Here is a 21,839-nt window from a genome sequence, read left to right as displayed (position 1 = left end):
TCCTAGCCTGCAATCTTGTTAGAAATGCGGAACCTTAGTCTTCATCCCAGACCTACTGAATCAGAACTTGCATTTTCTCAAGATCTCCAGTGATTCATAGGCACATTAAAATTTGTCATAGACTTTTCTACATCATATCCAACAAAACTTCATTCTGCCGTTTCTTGAACACTGTTAGTAGCAGGGAATTTGATATACTTTTGATTTCAAACAAAAGCTTTGCCCTCTTGAAACTTCTACCCTTTGGTCATAGTTTTGTCTTAAAGAGTTGTACAGAATGTCCTTAATATCTCAAATGAAAGCCATTTATATCTACAAGATAAGCTTATGTTTATCTGAGTCCCTCACAAAATGTGTCACCTAGAATTGATCGTAGTACTGATAGAGTGACTTGGCCAGAGATTTGAATGGAAGTTATTGAAGTTATTTCACCATATGTATAGAACGTTTGAGAGCTCTGTGTCACTGTGGTCTGTTGCCTCTGCTACTGCTGATTTGTACTCCTCTCACTGAGCGATTTCTTTTAACTATCCTTAATTTTACTTTTTCATATTGGACTACTGTTAAATTTTGCTAAGCTTGGAGTAGCCCTATTGTTTCCATGGAACCAGCTCTTAGAGTCCTTCCATCCATATACCCTGTCACTTGGTTGGACACTTTGATTACAGGCGTAGATTATATTATGTGGTAAAGTTCACCTACTATTTTGCCTTCCTCTTTAGTAAGTTTCTCAGAAAATAATCGTCTTTCTATTGCTTTAGTTTGTAATGTCTAAATATGTCAGATTATTAGAACTGAACTATAGGATCCCTTTTAAGAAATTAAATACATTTAGTTACACAAATATAAATGCTCACTCTAAAAAAAAATACAAGAATGTAGAAAGAAGTGAAAAATCCACCTTTTTTTCTGCTTAATCCTGCTCCTTCAAGGTTAACCTCTATTCATTTATGTTTCCTTCTGAGCCTTTTTTTAATGTATGAAAGGTATATACTATACATAAAATTTAGCAACAAGAAAGGGGGATTTATACACTATTCTGAGAATTAATTTTTCTCAGAAAAAGTAAGCTAAAGTCTAGACCTTAATATGATCAATGTGTTTTTTTGACTTTAGGGAAGAAACCCTTTTTTCTTGGAGCCAGCAATAATTATTACAATTACTGATGGGAGCAAGTTGACTACTACCAGTGGAGTCCAGGATGAGGTAAGTTATATTTATATTAGCATGGATTATGCAGATGCAGTTGAAAAATCTTTACTTGTATATGCACTGTAAGATATTGAACACCTTTAAATAGGTTTTCTCTAATTATTTGATGCACTCTAGAGTCATCTGTCTACTAGAACCCATCTACCTTCTCTGTTCTTTGTAGCAATGGTCTCCAAATTTTCTTGAATTGGAACCCCTTTCGTGGAAAATTTTTGAGCCTACCCCCATCCCAATTATATGTGTATTTTTGAGTTTATGTGAGGGTGACAATGTCAGTTCGTGTAGTAAATTAGTAAACTAAATTCTTATTTTCAGGTTAAAAAAATTTGAGACAGCATTCTATAATTTCTTCCCATATTTCAGTAGATTATCATGTGAACTCTACTCTGGAGACTCTTAGACTAGCGTACAGCAAAGCCAAGAGGAGATGAAGATTAGGAAAAGTGAAGATTTGGGTGATTTTTATTCTAAGTCAGTATAGTATTAATAATTTTTAGCTAACTTCGCCTATTCTCTACTAGCATTGCATTATGCAGAGTTGGTGTGTGCAGTGTAGTAGGGTGAATACACTAGATTTATTTTAAGGTTAAGCTGTTTTTATTGTAGTATTTGAACTGCTCTTGAACATTATATTTGGTTTTTAAAATATGTTGATATAGAAAGGAGATGGTTTAGACTATTTACTGTTTTCATTTGCTTTAGAATCTTAATTTTAATTCTCATTGTATCTACAAAGGGTTTGGTTAAGTAAGAAAAGTGTGGTTTTTAAGTTCAGTAATTTTTAGAAATACTTTCATTTGTGTGACATAATAGAATGCAAATTGGACATGGAGTCAGGACACGTGGGTTCTAGTCTTTGTTCAACTACTTTCCAGCAGTGAGCTTTGTCCCAATTAACTGACTTCCCTAAATCTCTATCCTTGTCCATGAAAAAAGATGATAATTCTTGCCTTACCTCATAGGGTTGTTGGAAGACTGAAATGAAATAATGTAAGTGAAAGTGCTTGATAGGCTGTAAAGAAAAGAAAATAGTGCTGTTCTGTGATGAAGGATTGGAACCAGTAAAGAACTGTGATTACCTGACCTTAATTTGGGGAGAAGAGAGCCAGAATTGTTTTGTTTGAGCAGTTGATATTAAAGAGAATTTAGGATATAATTGATGGAGGTAGAGCTGAAAAATTTAGGTAGATTAAAATTCAAAATTAGATAATTTATAGTTTATATGTAATTGGTAGCCTTAGCATGCCCCATAGCTGAACTTAATGGGTTTTTGGGCTTTCTTGAATTTAGTTGATATATGTAGCCAGTAATGTCCTGTCATTATCAGGAATAGGTAGACATTGATTACATACATGAACAAGCAATAGAAATGTTGCTTAACTTTAAATTGGAAACTCTCAAATTGATATTTCTCACTTTGTTTCCTTTTGAAAAATTTGATTGAGAGAAAGATTGAGGTACCAATAGTCAGGTCAGAAATACTATTAATAGAACCCATAATAATTCACTTCTTTATTCAATTTTATTTTGTATAAATTAGAATTCTTTTGATGGTTTTGTTTTGTTTTTATCCTTAATGATTTTGATATGTAGTTGTGATTTCTATTTTTTTATTGTGAAATATTCATAGGTGTGAGAGTATCCATTCAAGGTGCTCTGTCTTACTGGTTTGTAGAAATGCCCTTTGGGATACACTGCATTCTCTTCCCATATATCTGGATGTTTTGTTTGTATTATTTGTTTTGTAGGACCTTTTCTAGCTTTTAAAAATGTTTTGAAATATATATGGATATTGGAATTGCTCACCTTTCTTCCTAGGTCCTAAGGAAGGATATTGGAGAAATGGGGCTATTTGTTTACAATATTCTAAAACTACCTTGCTAGAAAGGTTGGAAAGATTATCCTGTGTGCAGGGGTCTTAGGTTTTAGTTCTCTTATATCTTCTATGATATTTAGCATAGTACTGAGAGTAGAGCTTATGTTAAAAAAATATTAATTATAATTGTATTGAGTCTGGTAGTCATCAAGATATAAATTGATTACTACTACTACTTCTTATCTGAGATGGAAGATTCATTTGTTTTAAGGCAAAGCTTTATTTTGGTTATGTAGTTGGAACATAAGTCTCTGAGTTGTTTTGGTTTTTCAAGTTGCATGTCTTTGATCCTTTGCATGTTTGGTTCTTAGTGTCCCAACAAGACTCATCTCGTGGGGCAGAGAGAGAATGTACCCCACATGTGCATATTGTTGAAGCTTAATTTTTGCTAAAATATTGTGAAATATTGATCTATTCTAGCCCGAAAAATTAAATTATGTGATTCATTTTAAGGAGCCTTTCAGTTCATAAAAAGCATACACATGCATTTTGTTTTGCTCTTGTGTGTATGTGTTTGCACATATGTGTTACATATGATCTATATTGTCATAATTTGTAGTAGGGAATACCAAACAGAATTTTGCTTTTATGTCTCTTTCTCTTCAGATCTCTTAACCTTTGCTTTTTGCAAAACTTGATTATTTTTTAGACTTATTGAATGAGTGAAGGTGTCAGTAAAATTTCCACATTAGGTATGTGTGTATATAATTCTTGATTGGCTGTGACTGCTATTGATGTGATGTGTTACTGTTTATGGAGTTGTGCACCCCACCTGTATGATATCCTTTGCTCAAGAGTTATGTTATCTCACGTGGTGTATTTATTATATCTGTTTTGTTAGTGCTGTTTTTCAGGAATGAGTGTTCTTGCTGCTTTAAAATCATCCTGATAGCATTTAAGGAAATACAGAGCTCATCTAGTCTCACTCTTTATTTTATAAATGAGGAAATTGAGATCCAGGGAAGCAGAGTGACTAGCTCAAGATTATAACATTTGGTATTGCCAAAATCTGGATTAGAATTGGCCTAAATTCCAAAGACATCCCAGTCCCTCCAGACCATTCCTTTTTTCCCTGATGTATATACTGCCTCTCTGTTCTGTTTTTATGTGTTCTTAAAATTTACCTGATTTCCTGTTTGTCTACTTCAGCTTTCTATACAATTGTGACGTAGCTATTATGTTTTTATTTACTCAGTGTTCCTTGAATGACTATTGTGACCAGGGCATTTCTAGGCAGTGAGGATAACAAAGATGAATAGGATGGGTTTCTGATTCTTAAGTTCACAGTCATATAGGGGAGATCAGGTCTTAAATGGTTTTATGAGTGATAAAATAGAGATACATACTAAGTGTGTGGGAGCACTAAAGGGGGGGGGGAAGGTTAATATTACCTATCTTGTACGTGTGTCAAATCCTGTGTAATGTGAATTTTTATAGTCCTTTTAATTTTGATTAAATTCAAGGATCTTGTGGATGATTTTGTATGGGATGTTGCTCATATCTTATATCTGTGAAATTTATAAAGAAGCCTGATATAAAGTTGTTTTGATCCTAGAAAATGTTTAATGGAAAAACTGGTGCCATATTGTCTCTTGACCTGGCTAAGTATGTACAGGCCAGAATGACCCAATTTGTTATAACTTGTTTGTCAAAATAATATAGGGATACTATTTTCACTGTTACAGGTCATCACTTAGCAGTGTGTTAGGCATTAGAAGAGTAACAGCTTTGTATTACAGATAAAAATCTTGAGCTATATATGATCATTTTACCTTAATTCATGACTTGAATTATCTTCTTTGGCCTCATTTAATAGAAGTCCAGGCCATTGTCTGAGGTGTCATGAGTGTCTTTCTCATGTAGTATTTTTGGATAACTCTCAAGGACTTTTGATGACCGAAAGTATTGTATTGGAAGAGTGCATATTTTTAGCCTTTTTTTTTCTTTTTAAATGCAGCTATTTGATAAAACTGGTTGTTTGCAATATTTTCACTTATGAGGAGTGAGTTAGATGGGACTTTGAATTCTGATACACAAGAAAACTATATTGCTTACTCCTGTAGTAGTAATCTTTGATGTTGATAAGCACACTTGTGGGCAAATATTCATAGGTATCATTCATCTGGTTGTATTACTGTTATATCAAATGTTTTGGTAGAATCACCACATTATAAGTAGAATTACGGAAAAAATTTCTTTTTCTGTTTTTTATTCCTGCAAAGATCCTCTCTAGTACTGTTTTGCAATGGGAAAACTGTTCTGTACTATGATTCCAGGAACACGTGGCTAACTATATTGCTCAATAAAGTAGCAAGAAGAAATCCTGCCAGTACTTTCTTGGTGATGAATGACATTCCAGGGTAGTGTAGCAGTTATTTTTCTCTTCCTTGAAAGTGCTAATAGTAGTATTATCTTTCAAATATTGAGATTTCTATATGCTGAAGAATCTTTCTGCATCTGTTTATCAGTGTTATGATTGCCCTGGAGGCTAGCATTTTAGAGAAGGTATTTGTAGTCAGAAAACTCTTTGCTTTTGACATTAAAAGTTTTGCCATCTTATGAGTTTTCCCAGTTTTTTAAGACAAACTAGGACAACTACTTTCATAACTTCTTGGCAGATGTTCAGAAAGGGCATGTGTTTGTAGAAAGAGAATGTCTGAGTAATCTCAGCTATGCGTTCAAGTGGCTATAGATTGGGGTCTTATCTTTCAACTTGTCAGTTCTTAAAAGTTGTTGCAGAAGTCCTGTCAGTCTTTGAGATGTGGGATTGGTATTAGTGATTTTTCTGGATCATTCTGGGCAGGGTAGATGGTGTTACTTGTACAAGGATAATCTATAATTATAGTTTGTATTTAACTCTTCATGATCTGTGCTGATTAAAACATAATCTAGAAGTTTTTGAATTCTGTTTCTAGTATCTGAAATAATTCAGAAACCATACCCTCTTCCCCCATAAAATGTTTTCATTTCACTAAAATCATTAAAAATATGTGCCAAAAGCTGTCAAAATTATTTTAATGGTGTCAGCAAAGATTTTTAAACATATATTTAACATAGTTGTTTTTTCCTAGTACACTTACAATTTTGGGGAACTTTTTCTTTTTTAAGAAGACTGCTAAAGGAATCTTGAAGGGTGTCATTTTAGTATGATAGAATGTATCAACCAGATCTGTGTGTAAATGTGGTCCTGCGTTTTCATGTTTACTCCTTAGTACTGGTGCCTCTTCATATTGATATTACTAGAGGCTCAGTAGCAATATTAAAGATTGGCTCCTCTCTTACTGGTTTGTGATTCAAATGTTCTAAACGTGTAAAACATTACTATATATGTTAGTCTCTATGAATTCAACTTTCTAAGAACATTTAAAAGTATTTTTTGGATGCAGATCATTTACATTTTTTTTAATCCATATTTTTTGGCCCTGTTCTCTCAAACCCTATATTTATTACTGTGGTGTGCTATAGAAATGTATACAGCTGCAATTAGTATATTGAAAATGTGTAATTATAATAAAAATGCATAATTAAAAGTTGATGAAATATTTCAATTTAATACCTATAGTGAATTTTCAGCAATTCATATTTGCAGTACTCTTATTGAATATACCTTTTTTTCTCCAGCTATAACATATCTGTTATTTTATTTATTTATTTATGCTTTTGCTCACTGGCCTTTTTTTTTAATTGCAGTAACATTGGATTATAACATTATATAGCTTTCAGATGTACATCATAATATATTTCGAATCCTGTGTAGATTACATCCTGTTCACCACCCAGAAACTAATTAGAGTCCATCACTAGACATGTGAGCCTAATCACCCCTTTTGCCCTCCCCCTCCTCCCAGAATATACCTTTTCTCAAGTTCATGTGGAAAGAACTCTTAAGGATTGCCTCTAGACAAATACTATAGTAGAATAATTAAAAAGAAATGCTGGCTGATGATTCTTCAATTAAGCTGTATAGCTAGAATAACTAATCTATTATCTAGAATTCTGTGGTAGAATATATCAAAATAGTTTTTATTCAGAGGGTGAAGCAACTTCACTCTGCGTTTATTAGCCTGTCAGAACCAATAAACCATGAGACACTTCACATGTAAGGAAAATTTCATTTAGAGGCATTTTTATTATTCTTCTGATTCTAACTCTTCCATATATAAACTCTTGTGATATTTAGAATGTTAGTTTTCAAATGGCTTCATCAGAATCACCCAGAGTGCTTTATAAAATATACGTGCCGCAGCTCTTAATTCTGGAAATTTTGATTTAGTTGATCTGGGCAGGGACCTGGGAATCTATATTTTTTGAAAGTGTCCTAATTTATTCTGATGCACAGTTAGATTTGGAAACCACAGTTTTAGAACACAATATAACTACAAATATATATTTTTTAAAACTTCAGAGAACACGTGAAAATGAACACCTTCAACAAAACAAGTTAAAACTATTTTTTCTTTTTTGAGGAAGATTAGCCCTGAGCTAACATCTGCTGCCAATCCTCCTCTTTCTGCTGAGGAAGACTGGCCCTGAGCTAACATCTGTGCCCATCTTCTTCTACTTTATATGTGGGATGCCTACCACAGCATGGCTTGCCAAGCAGTGCCATGTCTGCACCCAGGATGCGAACTGGCGAACTCCAGGCTGCCGAAGTGGAACGTGTGCGCTTAACCGCTGTGCTGCTGTGCTGGCCCAAAACAATTTTTGACTTAGAAGGCCAGCAAAATTTATTTAAGATAAAAATTAATTTTTGACCTTTAGAATTGTTAAACTTGGGATTGGGTTTCGAAGGGATATGGAATAGGTCTCCTGTGAATATTTTTTAAGATGTTTGATATGATATGTTTAGAATTGATTGTTGGATAGCCCTGAAATGTTAACTTCTGTGCCGGCTACAGTCACTCTGTAGTTACTGCTTATAGTGTGCTGTATTGAGGAGAATGCTTAGACCCTGAGTATGACATGGGGTAGAGGAAGAGAGGGTGAGAAAAGGGGAGTAATTGTTTCATATTATCTGTCATGTGCTTGCTATCCCTGGCTTAGGGCTTTTTATCCAACGGACTACATCGTATTCTATTATCCTTATTATGCTTTAATTCCTGGTTTGGATGTTCATAACTAGCATTATTTAAAAAAATATATGGTTGTATATATGTATTTGTGTGTATGTATACTTGACTCAGATGAGGGCAATTTATAAAGAATTGGTGATAGTTACACTTAATTTTTGCTTTCTAGAGAGTTGCTGCTAAAATAGTGTACAATTGTAAATTGTTCCAATTTTGAATTCTTAAAGTATATTTCAGATTAATTCAACAGTAAATTTTCTTGTGATGCATAGTAACTTTGGTTGTGTATAAGAATAGTGGTGCACCATATGTTTATAGTTAATACTACTATGTTCTAGGTACTGGGGACACAAGATAGAATTAAGCAAAGGCTCTTGCCACTAGAAAACGTATTGTCTTTGAAGATAGACAAGTAAATAAGCCCTTGTAATACTCTGAGATAAATCTCATGGCAGAAGTAACCAGAAGGTTCTGATAGAACATAAAGAGAGGAGCTAAATTTTGAGAGATGAGTAGGGAGTTGAGCTGTGACATTGTAGGAAGAGAGTACAGTGTGCAAAAGTATGAAGGCATGAAAACAGTGTGTTGGGAGACTATAAACTAGTGGAGTATGGAAAGTGTAGGTGGGAGGAGTGGATGCTTGAAATGTAACTAGAGGCCAGATGATACCACCTTAAGGAGACTGGACATCATTTGTTAACATTTGCAGAGGAGGTATTGAAGATGTTAAGCAGGTGAGTCACAGGATCAGATTTGCATTTTAATGAGCTTGCTCTGCTAGCAAGGTGAAAGAAGATAGATTGATTGAAGCATGGTAAGCTGGGAAGAATTAGCAAACTACAGCAACAACCCAGGAAAAACATGGAGTGTGCTAAAACTAAGCCAGTGCTAGATAGGAAGGCAGAAATCTGAGAGATTAGCTAGCTATTCTAGTCAGGTCTTCAAAGATGGTAAGGGAGGAGAAAAAAAGCAGTGTTTGACCAAGGGTTCTGAACTCAGGGTCCAGGTTTGAGCTTCAGAGGTTTCTGTGAATTCTCTGAAAGCTTATCCAGACATTGTCTATCTGTGTGTATATACATTTTTCTGGAGGACAGAGGTCTATAGCTTTAATTATATTCTCAAACAAGTGAAAAAAACACTAGTAGTATTTTGAGGTTTCCAACTTGGGAATCTATGTGGATGTTGGTAGTTTAACTGAAATGGGGATGTTGGATAAGTAATAGAAAGAAATATAAAATAATTGTTTGTTAGGGTATGAATGTATTAAAGGAATTATGAGCCAACTTTTAAAACAATAAGCTCAAAGACTTTTTCTTGCCTTTTAACGTTATGTCTTAGGAAAAAAGTATTTTATATTTAAAACAGAAATAAGCAGAATTTTATCTCTGGATTCTAATGGTTAAAATTTTTATTTTGAAGCAGATTAAATAAGTCTTAAGTCATCTTATTATTTATTTCTTGGATCTTTGAGTTTTTTAATCTAAGGCCATAGTGACGTGAACATTTAAAATGGCTTATTTCAAACAAGCATGAACATTGAAATTCAGAATGCTAGGACAAGAGCATTGTGGGTGTGGCGTACACCTTGTGCTAGTGTCAAGTCAGTTAAAGAGTATGCAAGCGGGATTCCTCTTCTGTTCATCAGTATGTAATTTAAGAATAGTAGTAGGTTGGCTTTAACTGCATTGGCAGTTTTCTGCTAGTTAAACTCAGTTAAAGTCAGCCTCTTAGGTGTATTTCATACTTCTCTAAGTCAGATTACAATTTGAGAGCATGAAAAAATTGGGAGTTCTTGGGTTTCTTGATGAGGCACAGTAACATAATCCTTAGGCTGCTAGTTGTTTATAGATACCTTCATATAACTATACTTATAGTTATTTTATGTAACTTCCACTTTAAATTGTTCTTTTCAAATGTAATACATATATTTTAAATTTTTTAGATTTGTATAATAGGAATACACTTTGTGCAGTGACTGGAACGATATTGAAACTATGATCTTTACATCAAGGCAAGGCTACAATTTGATCTAGACAAGGCTATTTTGGTATATTTTTCCCCACGCTCTGTCTTTTCAGGTTGAATTACTGATTTTTTCCCCCTTTGTTTTGTTTGTTGTGGTTTTGATGTTTTTTTTCCTTTCAGCTAAAGGAGCAGCCCAGTGGTTTTCAAGAAGTGCCAAAGTGCACTGATCTCATGATGACTGGTGCCTCAGGGAGGGTCATGATTCCTGGATACAGGATCGACCTGATCCTGGATGTCACTTCAAGCAGTCAGATCGTGGGGAAAAGCCTTGTCTAATGGCTAGCCTTCCTCAAAAGTCTGATGCTAGTCATCTCGGAAGGCCTCAGAAAAAGCCTTAAAGGTGAGCAGAGTAGAGTGTAGTTCTCTCTGGGGGCTGTGACTATTTGTTGGAGAATATGATTCAATATAGAATAATAACCCTATCCTGACAAATCCAGGTTCAACTGGTAAATTAACTTTAGTTTATAAACTTGTTGATGATGATGATCAGACCCCAACTTTGAGTTATTAGAAATTAGCCTCCTAACTTTAAGATCTGTAAAGGGAGGAATTTGCTATTTCCTGGCTCTTCAGAACCTTAGGTTAGTCTGTTGTCTTAAATGGAAACAGCCTACTATCACAGCTAAGAAACACCTTGATTACAAAATTGCATTATGTTGTTAATAATGGATTAAAAAAAATTAGTGAAGTATTCTTTCAGTTTATATATTTATCATCTATCGATTGTATTTCAGGCAGTTGGGCTTCGGAATTTGGAAGGACAAATTTGCATTTGATTTGTCTGTTACAATTTTTAAAAACCATAGCCACCTTTGAAGCAGTTTGGATTTATGCTCATATTTTATTGCATTAAACTTGAAGAATATTAGTACTACCTGTATCATTCGAATAACATTTTTAGCCTCACAAAAAGATTCTTTAGAGATGTTTTGAGCTTTTTGGTTTGGGAAAAGTTTAATTTTAGGTCTGTTTTTCTGTGCTTTGAAGCACTTACAGAACCCAATATTCATATAATAGCCTGATAATAACCATGATTGCTAAATTTTGAAGTAAATTCTAAAACTTGACCTAAGAGGGGCCGGCCTTGTGGTGCAGCAGTTAAGTGTGCACGTTCGGCTTCAACGGCCTGGGGTTTGCCAGTTCGGATCCCAGGTGGGGACATGGCACCACTCATCGAGCCATCTTATGGCAGGTGCCCCACATAGAAAGTAGAGAAAGATGGGCACGGATGTTAGCTCAGGGCTAGTTTTCCTCAGCAAAAACAGGAGGATTGGCAGCAGATGTTAGCTCAGGGCTGATCTTCCTCAAAAAAAAAAAACAACAAACAGAAAAAACACCTTGTCCTAAGACTTACTAGGATTTTTTTTATTGTCACCTATATTATGTATACATATTATATAAAAATATATAAATTATAAAAAATATATATTATATAAAAATAATATGGGTATGTGCCATCCCCAATGTATGTACATTTTTACATTTAGAAATTATATATATCACTGCTATACTAGTGTTAGAAAATGTATACAAAATAGAAATATAAATTTTAAAAGATGAGATGAAAAAACTTAATACAAAGGAAGTTCTGATATTTTGTTTCCCACACCGTGCATCATGATGTATACCAGGGGTTGGCAAACTTTTTTTAAAGGGCCAGATAGTAAATATTTTAGACTTTTCAGCCCATATGGTCTCTCTTGGAACTACTCAGTTTCACTAGTGTAGGGCAAAAGCAGCTGTTGACACTATGTTAAATGAACGAATCTGGCTGTCTTCAATAAAATTTTATTTACCAAAACAAGCTGTGGGCTAGATTTGACTGGTGGGCCATAGTTTTCTGTACCCTGGAGTTATACCCTGTTTTGTAGACCACTGCCTTAGGCCTTGAAATTGTGTTGTATGACTTCTGTTAGGTACTTTTCACGATTAGTTTTAGAGTGCAGTTGATCTTCCTTAATGAAGTGAGCAGAAGAATACTAGTAGTTAGAATGTATTCAGTTTAATTGAACAAATACTTATTGAACACCAGTGATGCTCAGACACAAGGTTATGTGCTGGGATCATGACTTTGGTAAGAGAGAGAGGTACACTGCTGTGGCATGGCATAAGAAATAAAATGGTTACAGCACAGCTGCTGAGAAAGTGAGTCTGGCACTGGGAATTGATGTCTCAAGTTGGACTTGGAAAGATTAATTCAAGATTGCAAAGTTGGTAGGTGCAAAGTCATAAAGGTGATAGGAGAGAGCATAGGGGAACCATATATGCCTCAGTACTGATAGTTGGCAGTGTTCGAGAAAGAAGCAGCAGGAAATGAGATGGGACAGAATGGCGTCGCCCATTGTGTATTCTCTGCCAAGGAAATTGGACTTTGCCTTATAGGTGGATGGTAAGCACTGAAGAGATTTTAATAGAGGAGAAAGTGATCAGATTTGGATTTTAGAAAGATGCTGGCAGTAGTGTAGAATATAGAGGAGTCGATATTTTTGGCAACTCTTTTTTTTTTTTTAACCTCCTTGTAAAAGAGGACACAATTGTTTTTGGGTTGGGTTGTTTTATACCAGAAAAATAAAGATGTGCTACATGCATGAACCTCCAAAACTTTATGGTAGATGCAAAAGACCACATATTGTATGATTCTATTTTTATGGAATATCCATAAAATAGATTAGTGGTGGCCTTGGTGTAGACTGGGGACTGACTGCAAATATGCATGAGGGATCTTTTTGAGTGTTGGAAATGTTCTATAACTGAATTGTGGTGATGGTTGTTAGAATTCTGTAAAATTTAAATAATTGAATTGGACACTCAAAATGGGTGAATTTTATGGTAGGTAATTATACCTAATAAAGTTGTTAAAAAATTAAAAAGACCTAAACTTTGACGTTTGTTGCAGTAAAACTTTGTTAAAGAAATTATTTCCATATTGCTGATTGCCAAGTAATTGCTCTTTCCTCTAAACAAATAATTGATCTTGAATGACTAGAACCAAAAAAAGGTGTTTTTTTAATAACTTAAAAGGTATACATTGTAACTATAAAGTGTAACAGTAGGAACTACCAGCTAAATAAATCAGATTGTTAACTCAATTTTATAAAATTCACTTTGGCTTTAATAATTTTTTAGTTTTACTTTCCTTATTAAATATCATATGAGGAAAATCATCTTAAATGCTTATATTGGATAATATTAATAAAAAGCTAGAAATAGCCTGAGGGAAATATATTTGATTTTTTTTTTTCAAGGAAATAACTTGGTAAAGAAAGAACCTGAAATACGATGATTTTAAATTTATAAGGTGTTTCCCTATAATCTTGAGAGTCATAAAAAATGATAAAAAGAATAGAAAATGGTTAGTTTCATTCAATAAATATTTATTGAGGGCCTACTAGATACTAGGCACTGTTTCTTAGAAACAGATTGTAAAAGATTCTTACTATGTTACTTCCTTTTGTTCCCGGCTGTCAAAATAGTTTATGAGGTTGAGCAGTAATCATTAAGAAAATATGTATAAAACTTAATCATATTACTTTTTATTGTTTACAAGGTAACTTCAAATCTTAACTATTCCCAATTCTGTAAGAGTGAGGAAAATGTGTCTAGTATAGCTGATTCCCAAGTTAGAGACAGAGCTGGGACTTGACCATTTTTTCTTTTTACTTCACATCTGTTGCTCTTTACATTCTAGAGTGAGATTTGAAAACAAAAACAAAAAACAGTACTGCATAAGGATAGACATACAGATGAATGGATAAAATTGAGAGTTCAGAAACAAACCCATACGTTTATGGTCAATTGATTTTCAACAAGGGAGCCAAGATAGTTTAATGGGGAAAGAATAATCTTTTCAACAAATGGTACTGGACAACTGAATATCCACACTTGGGAGAGTGAAGTTGAGCCCCTGCTTGACACCATATACAAAAATGAAATAAAAATGGACGGGCAACCTAAATGTGACAGCTAAAAACTCTTAGAAGAAAAAACATAGATGTAAATATTCATGATTCGGATTAGGCAGCAGTTTCCTAGATGTGACCCCAGAAGCACAACCATAGAAGAAGTAGATAAATTTGAGTTCAACAAATGAAAAACGTTTGTGCTTCAAAGGATACTATCAAGAAAAGACAGTAACAAAATAGGAGAATATATTTGCAAATCATATATCTGATAAAGTCCTAGTATCCAGACTATAAAAAGAACTATTACAACACAAAAATGAAAAGACAAGCCAATTAAGAAAGGGGCAAAGGATTTGAAAAGATGTTTCTCCAACAAAATATACAATGGCCGTGAAAAGATGTTCGCCATCATTAGTCATTAGGGGAATGCCAATTGAAACCATAATGTGATACCACTTCATACCTACTATAATGGCTATAATAAAGAAGATGGATAATAACAAATGTTAGTGAGACTGTAGATAAAGTAGAACCCTCATACGTTGCAGGTGGGAATGTGAAATCATACAGCTGCTGTTGAAAAAAGTTTGGCAGTTCTTTAAGAAGTTCAACACAGAGTTATCCTATGACCCCAAAGTTCCACTCCTCAGTATGTACCCAAGAGAAATGAAAGCATGTCCATATAAAATGTCATATCAGCATTATTTATCATAGCCCAAAAGTAGAAACAACCCAATGTCCATCAACTGATGAATGGATAAACAAAATGTGGTATATCTATACAATGGAATATCATTCAGCCTTAAAAACGAATGAAATTCTGACACTACTACATGGATGAACCTTGAAAATATGCTAAATGAAAAAAGCTAGACACAAAAGGCCACTTACTGCATGATTCTATTTATATGAAATGTCCAGAATAGAAAATTCCATAGAAACAGAAATAATGGCTGCTAGGTGTTGGGGGTAAGTGGAGATGTTAATGGGTATGGGGGTTTTTTTTTTGGGGTGATGAAAATGTTCTGAAATTAGATAGTAGTGATAGTTGTATAGCTCTGCCTCCCTGGTTTAACCATTCTAAAGAAATGAAATAGCACAAATGGAAAAACTCATATCTTTACCCACCCCATACCCCATTTCCCTCTCTAGTGACTTTCTTAATTTTCTTATTTCTTTTGGCAGCAAAATTGAAAATCACTTCTGATGTCTCCTTGACTTCCCTACCTCCTTTTTACTCCTTAATGTATTACAATCTGGCTTCTGATTCTACCATTCTTAATAAGGTCACTAATGACTTCCTCGTATTCCAAATCCAATCATTGGTTTCTAATTTTTCTCTTTTCCTGAAGTATTGCCAGCACTATTGAACACTCTTTCTTAAAGTTTCTCTTCGCTTCTGGGAGTACACTCTCCTGGCTTTCCTTTGGCTTTCTCTTCTGTTTTAATCCTTGATGTTAGTTTGTTGGCCTGTCCCTTAACACTTGTTACTGGTTTAATCTTGGATTTTTTTTCTTCCCTTTTTATTTGACACACTCCTCTTGGGCATTTCATTCATTCCCACAGCTTCATCCATCAGTATGTATGGATTCCCATCTATAAACAGATTCCCAAGATTTGTTTTGCTAGGCTTTATCTCTTTTTTTTAAACTTTTCTTATTTTTAATTTTTGATATGATAAACATCACTAGCTGGATATAACCCATGTAAACAAAAACTTATGGGCCTGCAATAATTTTTAAGCGTACAAATAGTGTCAAAGTATAAACTGTACTGCTGCTCTTGGGGGTGTATATATATATATATATATTTTAATTGAGGTATAATTGACATATAACCTTAAATTTGTTTTGGGTATACTACATAATGATTTGATATTTGAATATATTGCAAAACAATTACCACAATAAGTCTAGTTAACATAGATCACCATACATAGAAAAAATTTTTTTTCTTGTGATGAGAGCTTTTAAGATCTACCCTCAGCAAATTTCAAATATATAATACAGTGTTATTAACTATAGTCACCATGCTGTACATGACATCCCCATGACTTATTTATTTTATAACTGGAAGTTTGTACCTTTTGACCACTTTTGCCCATTTTGCCCACTCCCACCTGCCTTTATCTTTGTTTTTGTTTTTTTTCCCTAAGATTTTATTTTTTCTTTTTTCTCCCTAAAGCCCCCCGGTACATAGTTGTGTATTTTTAGTTGTGGGTCCATCCAGTTGTGGCATGTGGGATGCTGCCTCAGCATGGCTTGATGAGCGGTGCCATGTCTGGGCCCAGGATTCGAACTGATGAATTTCGGTCAATTCGTCAACCGAATTTCCTGGGTTGCTGAAGAGGAATGCACGAACTTAACCACTAGGCCACGGGACCGGCCCCATCTAACTGAGCTTTGATGCTGTTTAGGCATTCTCCCTTTTCCCCTTATTTTCTACCTTGGGATATCTGTACTCTCTAACTGGGTATAAAAGACCTTTATGATTTGATTACAAAATTTCCCAGAATGGTTTATTTGGTTTATACTGTCTCTAAGTGCTTCACCAACACTGAACTGTCCCCATTGTTCCTTAAGTACATCGCACTCTTTTATTTATCAGTACCTGTTCCATAATTCTGGAATGCTTCCTATCTCTTCCCACCTTTCTCTCCCCCAAACCTACTCAGTATTTGTTGAGACGCTGGTTAAATGCTACCTTCTGTGAAACTTTTAGGCATTTAGTTGCACTTTCTTCTCTGCACTTCTGTCACTGTTACCCAGTTTGTATTCATTATGTTACTTGTTTACTTATCTTAATGCCACTAGACTTTGTGCTGGGCTGCTGGCAGGCCTTTTCAGTTTGGAAACTCATATCCTTAAAGTTTCAGAAATGTTATTATTTCTTTGGCAATTTTTTTTCTCTTCTGTGTCTCTATTCTTTCTGGCTATCAGACATCTGACTTGATCCGTTATCATCATCATCATATCATCATGATTATTTATCTTTTCTCTCCTACTTCCATCTTTATCTTTGTTGTTATTTCTTGGAGTTTTCCTTAACTGGGTTGGTCAAGGGGGCCTGGCTTTTGCTAAGGTTTGTATATTTGTTTATTGAGGTGAAAATTAATAACATAAAATTAATCATTAAAAGTGAACAGTCAGTGGCATTTAGTACATCCCTTCCTTGTTAATAAAACTCCTCATACTAGGCAGAAATATAAAGGTGCTGTAACAGAGTGCATTGGTTCTTCTCTAATCCCAAGCAGCAAATTCTAGGATAGGCAGATTTCTTTCATAGACCTTTTCTTGACCAGATAATTTCGGTTTGGGTATCCTTGGATTTTAAACTGTTGTTCTTGGAAATAATCAGAAAAATAACTGAGGATTATGATTGTTGAAGGGTAAAACCTTAGGGAGAGAAAGGAAGTTGAAGGACTAAATCTTGAGTCTTAGAACTATTTCTATGTCTGTTCGGAAGGAGAAAACTGAATCTATAAGGGCCTTTATATGGGTGTGGGGTTTTTTTTTTGTTATTATTTGTTAGGAGTAAGAGCTAAGGCTATATTTTATTTTAGGAAGGAGTTTAAGAAATACTCAGTTTCACTGAAAATGTTAAAATTTTACTTCAAGCTTTTTTCCATCTATGTTATCCAAGCAAATCTGAGTAATTGGGACTAGTCTGGGGCTTGGTCCTGGAGGTGCCAGCTTTCTATTTATTAAATCACAAAGGCGTTTAGCATTAGTTTGATTAGAATGTCTGCTTCCCTGCCTTTAATGCACATACTGTGCTCTTTGAATGCATATTTTCTGCAACAAAGCAAAACAAATTGACAAGCATCTAGTTGAACCTTCAAAGATCCTGAAAAGCTTCTGGCAAGGTATATTTTTTAGGATATTGGTGCAGCTGCTGTAATTGGGACACAGGTTAATAGTGGCTTAAAAAGATACAAAGCTTCTTTTTCTCTCACATCAAAGATGGAACTGGTTAGTGGTCTGGGAAGTAGGCTGGTTCTGCTCCACGCTATTGTCTAGGCCCCCAGATTCCTTCTACTTTGTTGCTCTGTGTTTGCTTCTATCTGAATGGTTGATACTAGTTTTACAACACATCCTAGTTCAGCGCTGTAACTGAATTTCAGCCTGTGGGAACAAGTAAAGAGTGTGGAAAGCAGGCAGCTTCCTAATATGAGCAAGACCTAAAACTTGTATATGGCTGTTGCAGTCAGAGTCCATCAGCCAGAACTTGGCCACACTTACTGCAAGGCAGAGTGGAAAATGTAATCTCTGCTTGGGTGGCCATGTGTCCAGCTAAGATTTAGGAGTTTTGATTAGGAGGAAAGAGAGATTAGATTTTGAGGGGCTTTTATCAGTTTCTGAAAAAGAGACGGTAAAGAAATTACACCTTAAAAGCTTTGGAAACTTCTTTACTTTCTAGTATGACAGCTTGTTCTAAGTTTATCTTGTGCATTTTTGCTCCAGACCTGGAATCATATGAGGTATTAGGAAATGTTATATGATACCATAACCTGGGTGATCGTTGCTGTTGAGTTGGCCATTGTTTTGGGGCCTTTTTAGTGGACACAATTAGGATTTTTTTTTTCTGAAAGAGAAGATAGGTCATAAATTCGCACTAGTATTTCCAGTTGAAATTTAAGGTAGGTATTTAAATGTACTGGCTACAGAATGTGTTCGTGTCATAAAGACCTAGGTTTAATTCCTGGCTTTGCAACTAATTAGAGATGTAACCTAATTATCTCTTGTTCTAAGCTTCAGTTTCCTCATCTTTAAAAAGGGGATAATAATTGTATCTCATGGTTCTTGTAAGATTAAATGAGATAATAAGTGCTTAAGAAATTTTACTGTTTTTATTATTCTCTATCATAGTACAAAAAGGAGAGACTCCTAATTCGTCTTGTAGGGGTCAGAGAAGACTTGCCCATGAAGGTAATGCTGGTGCTAAGGAAAGATTGGGTCATAATGGGATGTAGAGGTTTCATTAGAAAAATATCAGGGACCTGGACTCACTGCGGGGTGTGATCTGCATTAGCCAAGACTGGGTCAGAGGTTTCTGTTTTGACGTTTGAAAAGAAAAGCAAACCTTGTTCCCTTATAGCATTTAGCATAGTGTATTAATAATTGCGTAGTAATTTGTGTGCTTATTTGGTTAATGTCAGCCTGCCTTCCAGCTAGCTCCACAAGGGTGAGGACTGTCCTGTCTTCCCTTTGCTTACCATTGTAACCCCAGTGCCTGGCACAGAGTAGTCACTCAGTTGATATTCATATCCTGAGTGAACTTTTACAGAATTTATAAATACCACAAAATTTAGCATTTGATTATATATATTATTCTGCAGTTATTTCATAATTGTTACCTTATCCCTATCTCTACTAATTGACCTTCTTTAAAATCAGTAACTTTTAATACTATGCAGATTTTTGCCATTTATCCATGAACTGACAGCGTTCTTTGTAAGTTTTTATTGAAAGAGTGAATTAATGAGTGAATTTGCTGGTGCTCTATTCTGGATCCAGTTCTCAGCCACGTTGTGAAATATGTGCCAAGTAATTTATTGTTAAGAGCTTAAAGTACTTCAAATTTCCCTTATCATGGAGCCACTCTGATGCTTCCATCTTGTTATATTGCCTTAAGTGGGAGAGAGCAGAGTACATAGTTAGATTATCCTCCGAAGAATTAATTCTAGTACTCCCATGGTAGTGTGTGTGTGTGCGCACCTGTGCACGTGCATGCATATCTTTGGTGTCCCAAGATATGGCAAAGATTGATAATGAGTATTCTCACCTGGATCTTTAGAGAGGCTCTCTTAGAAGGAGGCAGCATGGTATAATAAAGGCACCAGACTCCAAATTAAATGGTACATGTGTTCTAGAGCCTTTGCTTTTCTCTTTTCTTTTTTGCCACTAAATATATGGTACTCAAAATTTGCATTTGCATTTCTTTCCTTTGTTGTTTTTATCCCCTTTGTTTAGCTATAATTTATATGCAATAAAATATAGCAATTTCAAGTATAAAATTTGATGAGTTTTGACAAATGTAAACATTGTGTTATTAATAGTACAATAACCATATAAAACAAATCCATCAGTTCAAAAAAGTTATCTTATATTCCTTTGCAGTTACTTTCTATCACCGTCCCCTGAAAACCACTGATCTGCTTTCTGTCAGTATATATGTATAGTTTTGCCTTTTCTAGGATTTCACATAAGTGGAATCATACAGTGTATAGTCTGTTGTATCTGGCTTTTTTCACTTAGCGTAATGCTTTTGAGATTCATACTGTTGTTGCATGTATTAGTAGTTTAATCCTTTTTATTGTTGAGTAGTATTCCATTGTATGACTATACTACAATTTGCTTATCCATTTACCAGATACAATATTTGGTTTTTTCCTTTTTTTTTTTGACCGTTATGAATAAAGCTATTGTGTACACTGGCGTACAAGTCCTTTTGTAGACATGTTTTCATTTCTCTTGGATATATACTTGGGAGTGCAGTTGGTGGGTCATATGGTAAGTGTATATCTAACTTTATAGGAGACTGTCAAACTATTTACTAAGGTGGCAGTACTCTTTTGCATTTCCACCAGCAATGTATGAGAGTTGTAGTAGCTCTGTACCCTTCCAACACTTTTTTTAGTCTTTTAAATTTTAGACAATATGTAGGTGTGCAGTGCTATCTCATTTTGGTTTTAGTTTGCATTCCCTAATGACTGATGACATTGAACATCTTTTCATGTGCTTATGTACCATCTTTATATCTTCTTTGATGAAGTGAATGTTCTGATTTCTTGCCCATTTTTTACTGGTTGGTTGTTTTGCTATTATTGAGTTATAAGTCTTTTACATTTTCTGGATACAAGTCCTTTATTGGATGCACGTTTTTAAATATTTTCTTTCAGTCTGTGGCTTTCCTTTTCATTTTTCATAGTGTATTTTGAAGAGCAAGTTTTTTTTTTACAAATGTAGATTTTAAAGATTTGATTTGATTTTTTTATTTTTCCTTCTTCTCCCTGAAGCTCCACAGTACGTAGTTGTATATTTTAGTTGTGGGTCCTTCTAGTTGTGGCATGTGGGATACTGCCCCAGCATGGCTTGATGAGTGGAGCTAGGTCCAAGGCCGGAATCCGAACTGGCAAAACCCTTGGCCGCCAAAGCAGTGTGCAAACTTAGCCACTCAGCCATGGGGCCCACCCCAAAGAACAAATGTTTTAAATTTATTTTTTTCTTTTGTAGTTTGTGCTGTCTGTGTCCTATTTCAGAAATCTTTGCCAAACCCAATGTTACTAAGATTTTTCCCCTCTATTTTCTTCAAGGAGTTTTATAGTGTGAATTTTTACTTTTAGGGTCATGATTCTTTTAGAATTTTTATGTATGATGGGAGGAAAGTGTTGAGGTTCATTTTTTTTCACCATCACTAACTAATTGTATCAGTACCATTTGTTGAAAAGATAATCCTTTCCCCCACTGAATTGCCGTGGCATCTTTGTCGAAAGTCAGTTGGCCACATATCTGTGTGTCCATTTCTGGGCTTTCTGTTCTTTTGCTCTCTCTGTCTGTCTTTTGCCTATACAACACTCGGCTAGTGTAGCTTTAAGTCTTGAAGTCAGTTAAAGTCTCCAACATTTTACTTTTCAAAATTGCTTTGTCAATTCTAGGTCCTTTGAATTTCTGTATAAATTTAGAATCAGCTTGTTAATTTTTATGTGAAAGCCTACTGCAATTTTGATTGGAGTTGAATTGAATCTTTAAATTA

At 34.8% G+C, this 21,839-nt stretch overlaps 1 protein-coding gene across 1 annotated transcript in view; it reads left to right on the top strand.

Annotated features, from left to right (window-relative positions):
- Positions 1–21,839, top strand: part of INTS6 (integrator complex subunit 6) — an 83,171-nt gene that overhangs the window by 20,601 nt on the left and 40,731 nt on the right. Inside the window, exon 4 of the mRNA XM_046664279.1 lies at positions 1,117–1,206. Within this exon, the coding sequence (XP_046520235.1) occupies positions 1,117–1,206 (90 nt within the window). The remainder of the gene's footprint in view (positions 1–1,116; positions 1,207–21,839) is intronic.

Source organism: Equus quagga, chromosome 6, assembly GCF_021613505.1.
Source record: "Equus quagga isolate Etosha38 chromosome 6, UCLA_HA_Equagga_1.0, whole genome shotgun sequence".
NCBI lineage: Eukaryota > Metazoa > Chordata > Mammalia > Perissodactyla > Equidae > Equus > Equus quagga.
This window is presented reverse-complemented; position numbering and strand designations above follow the sequence as displayed.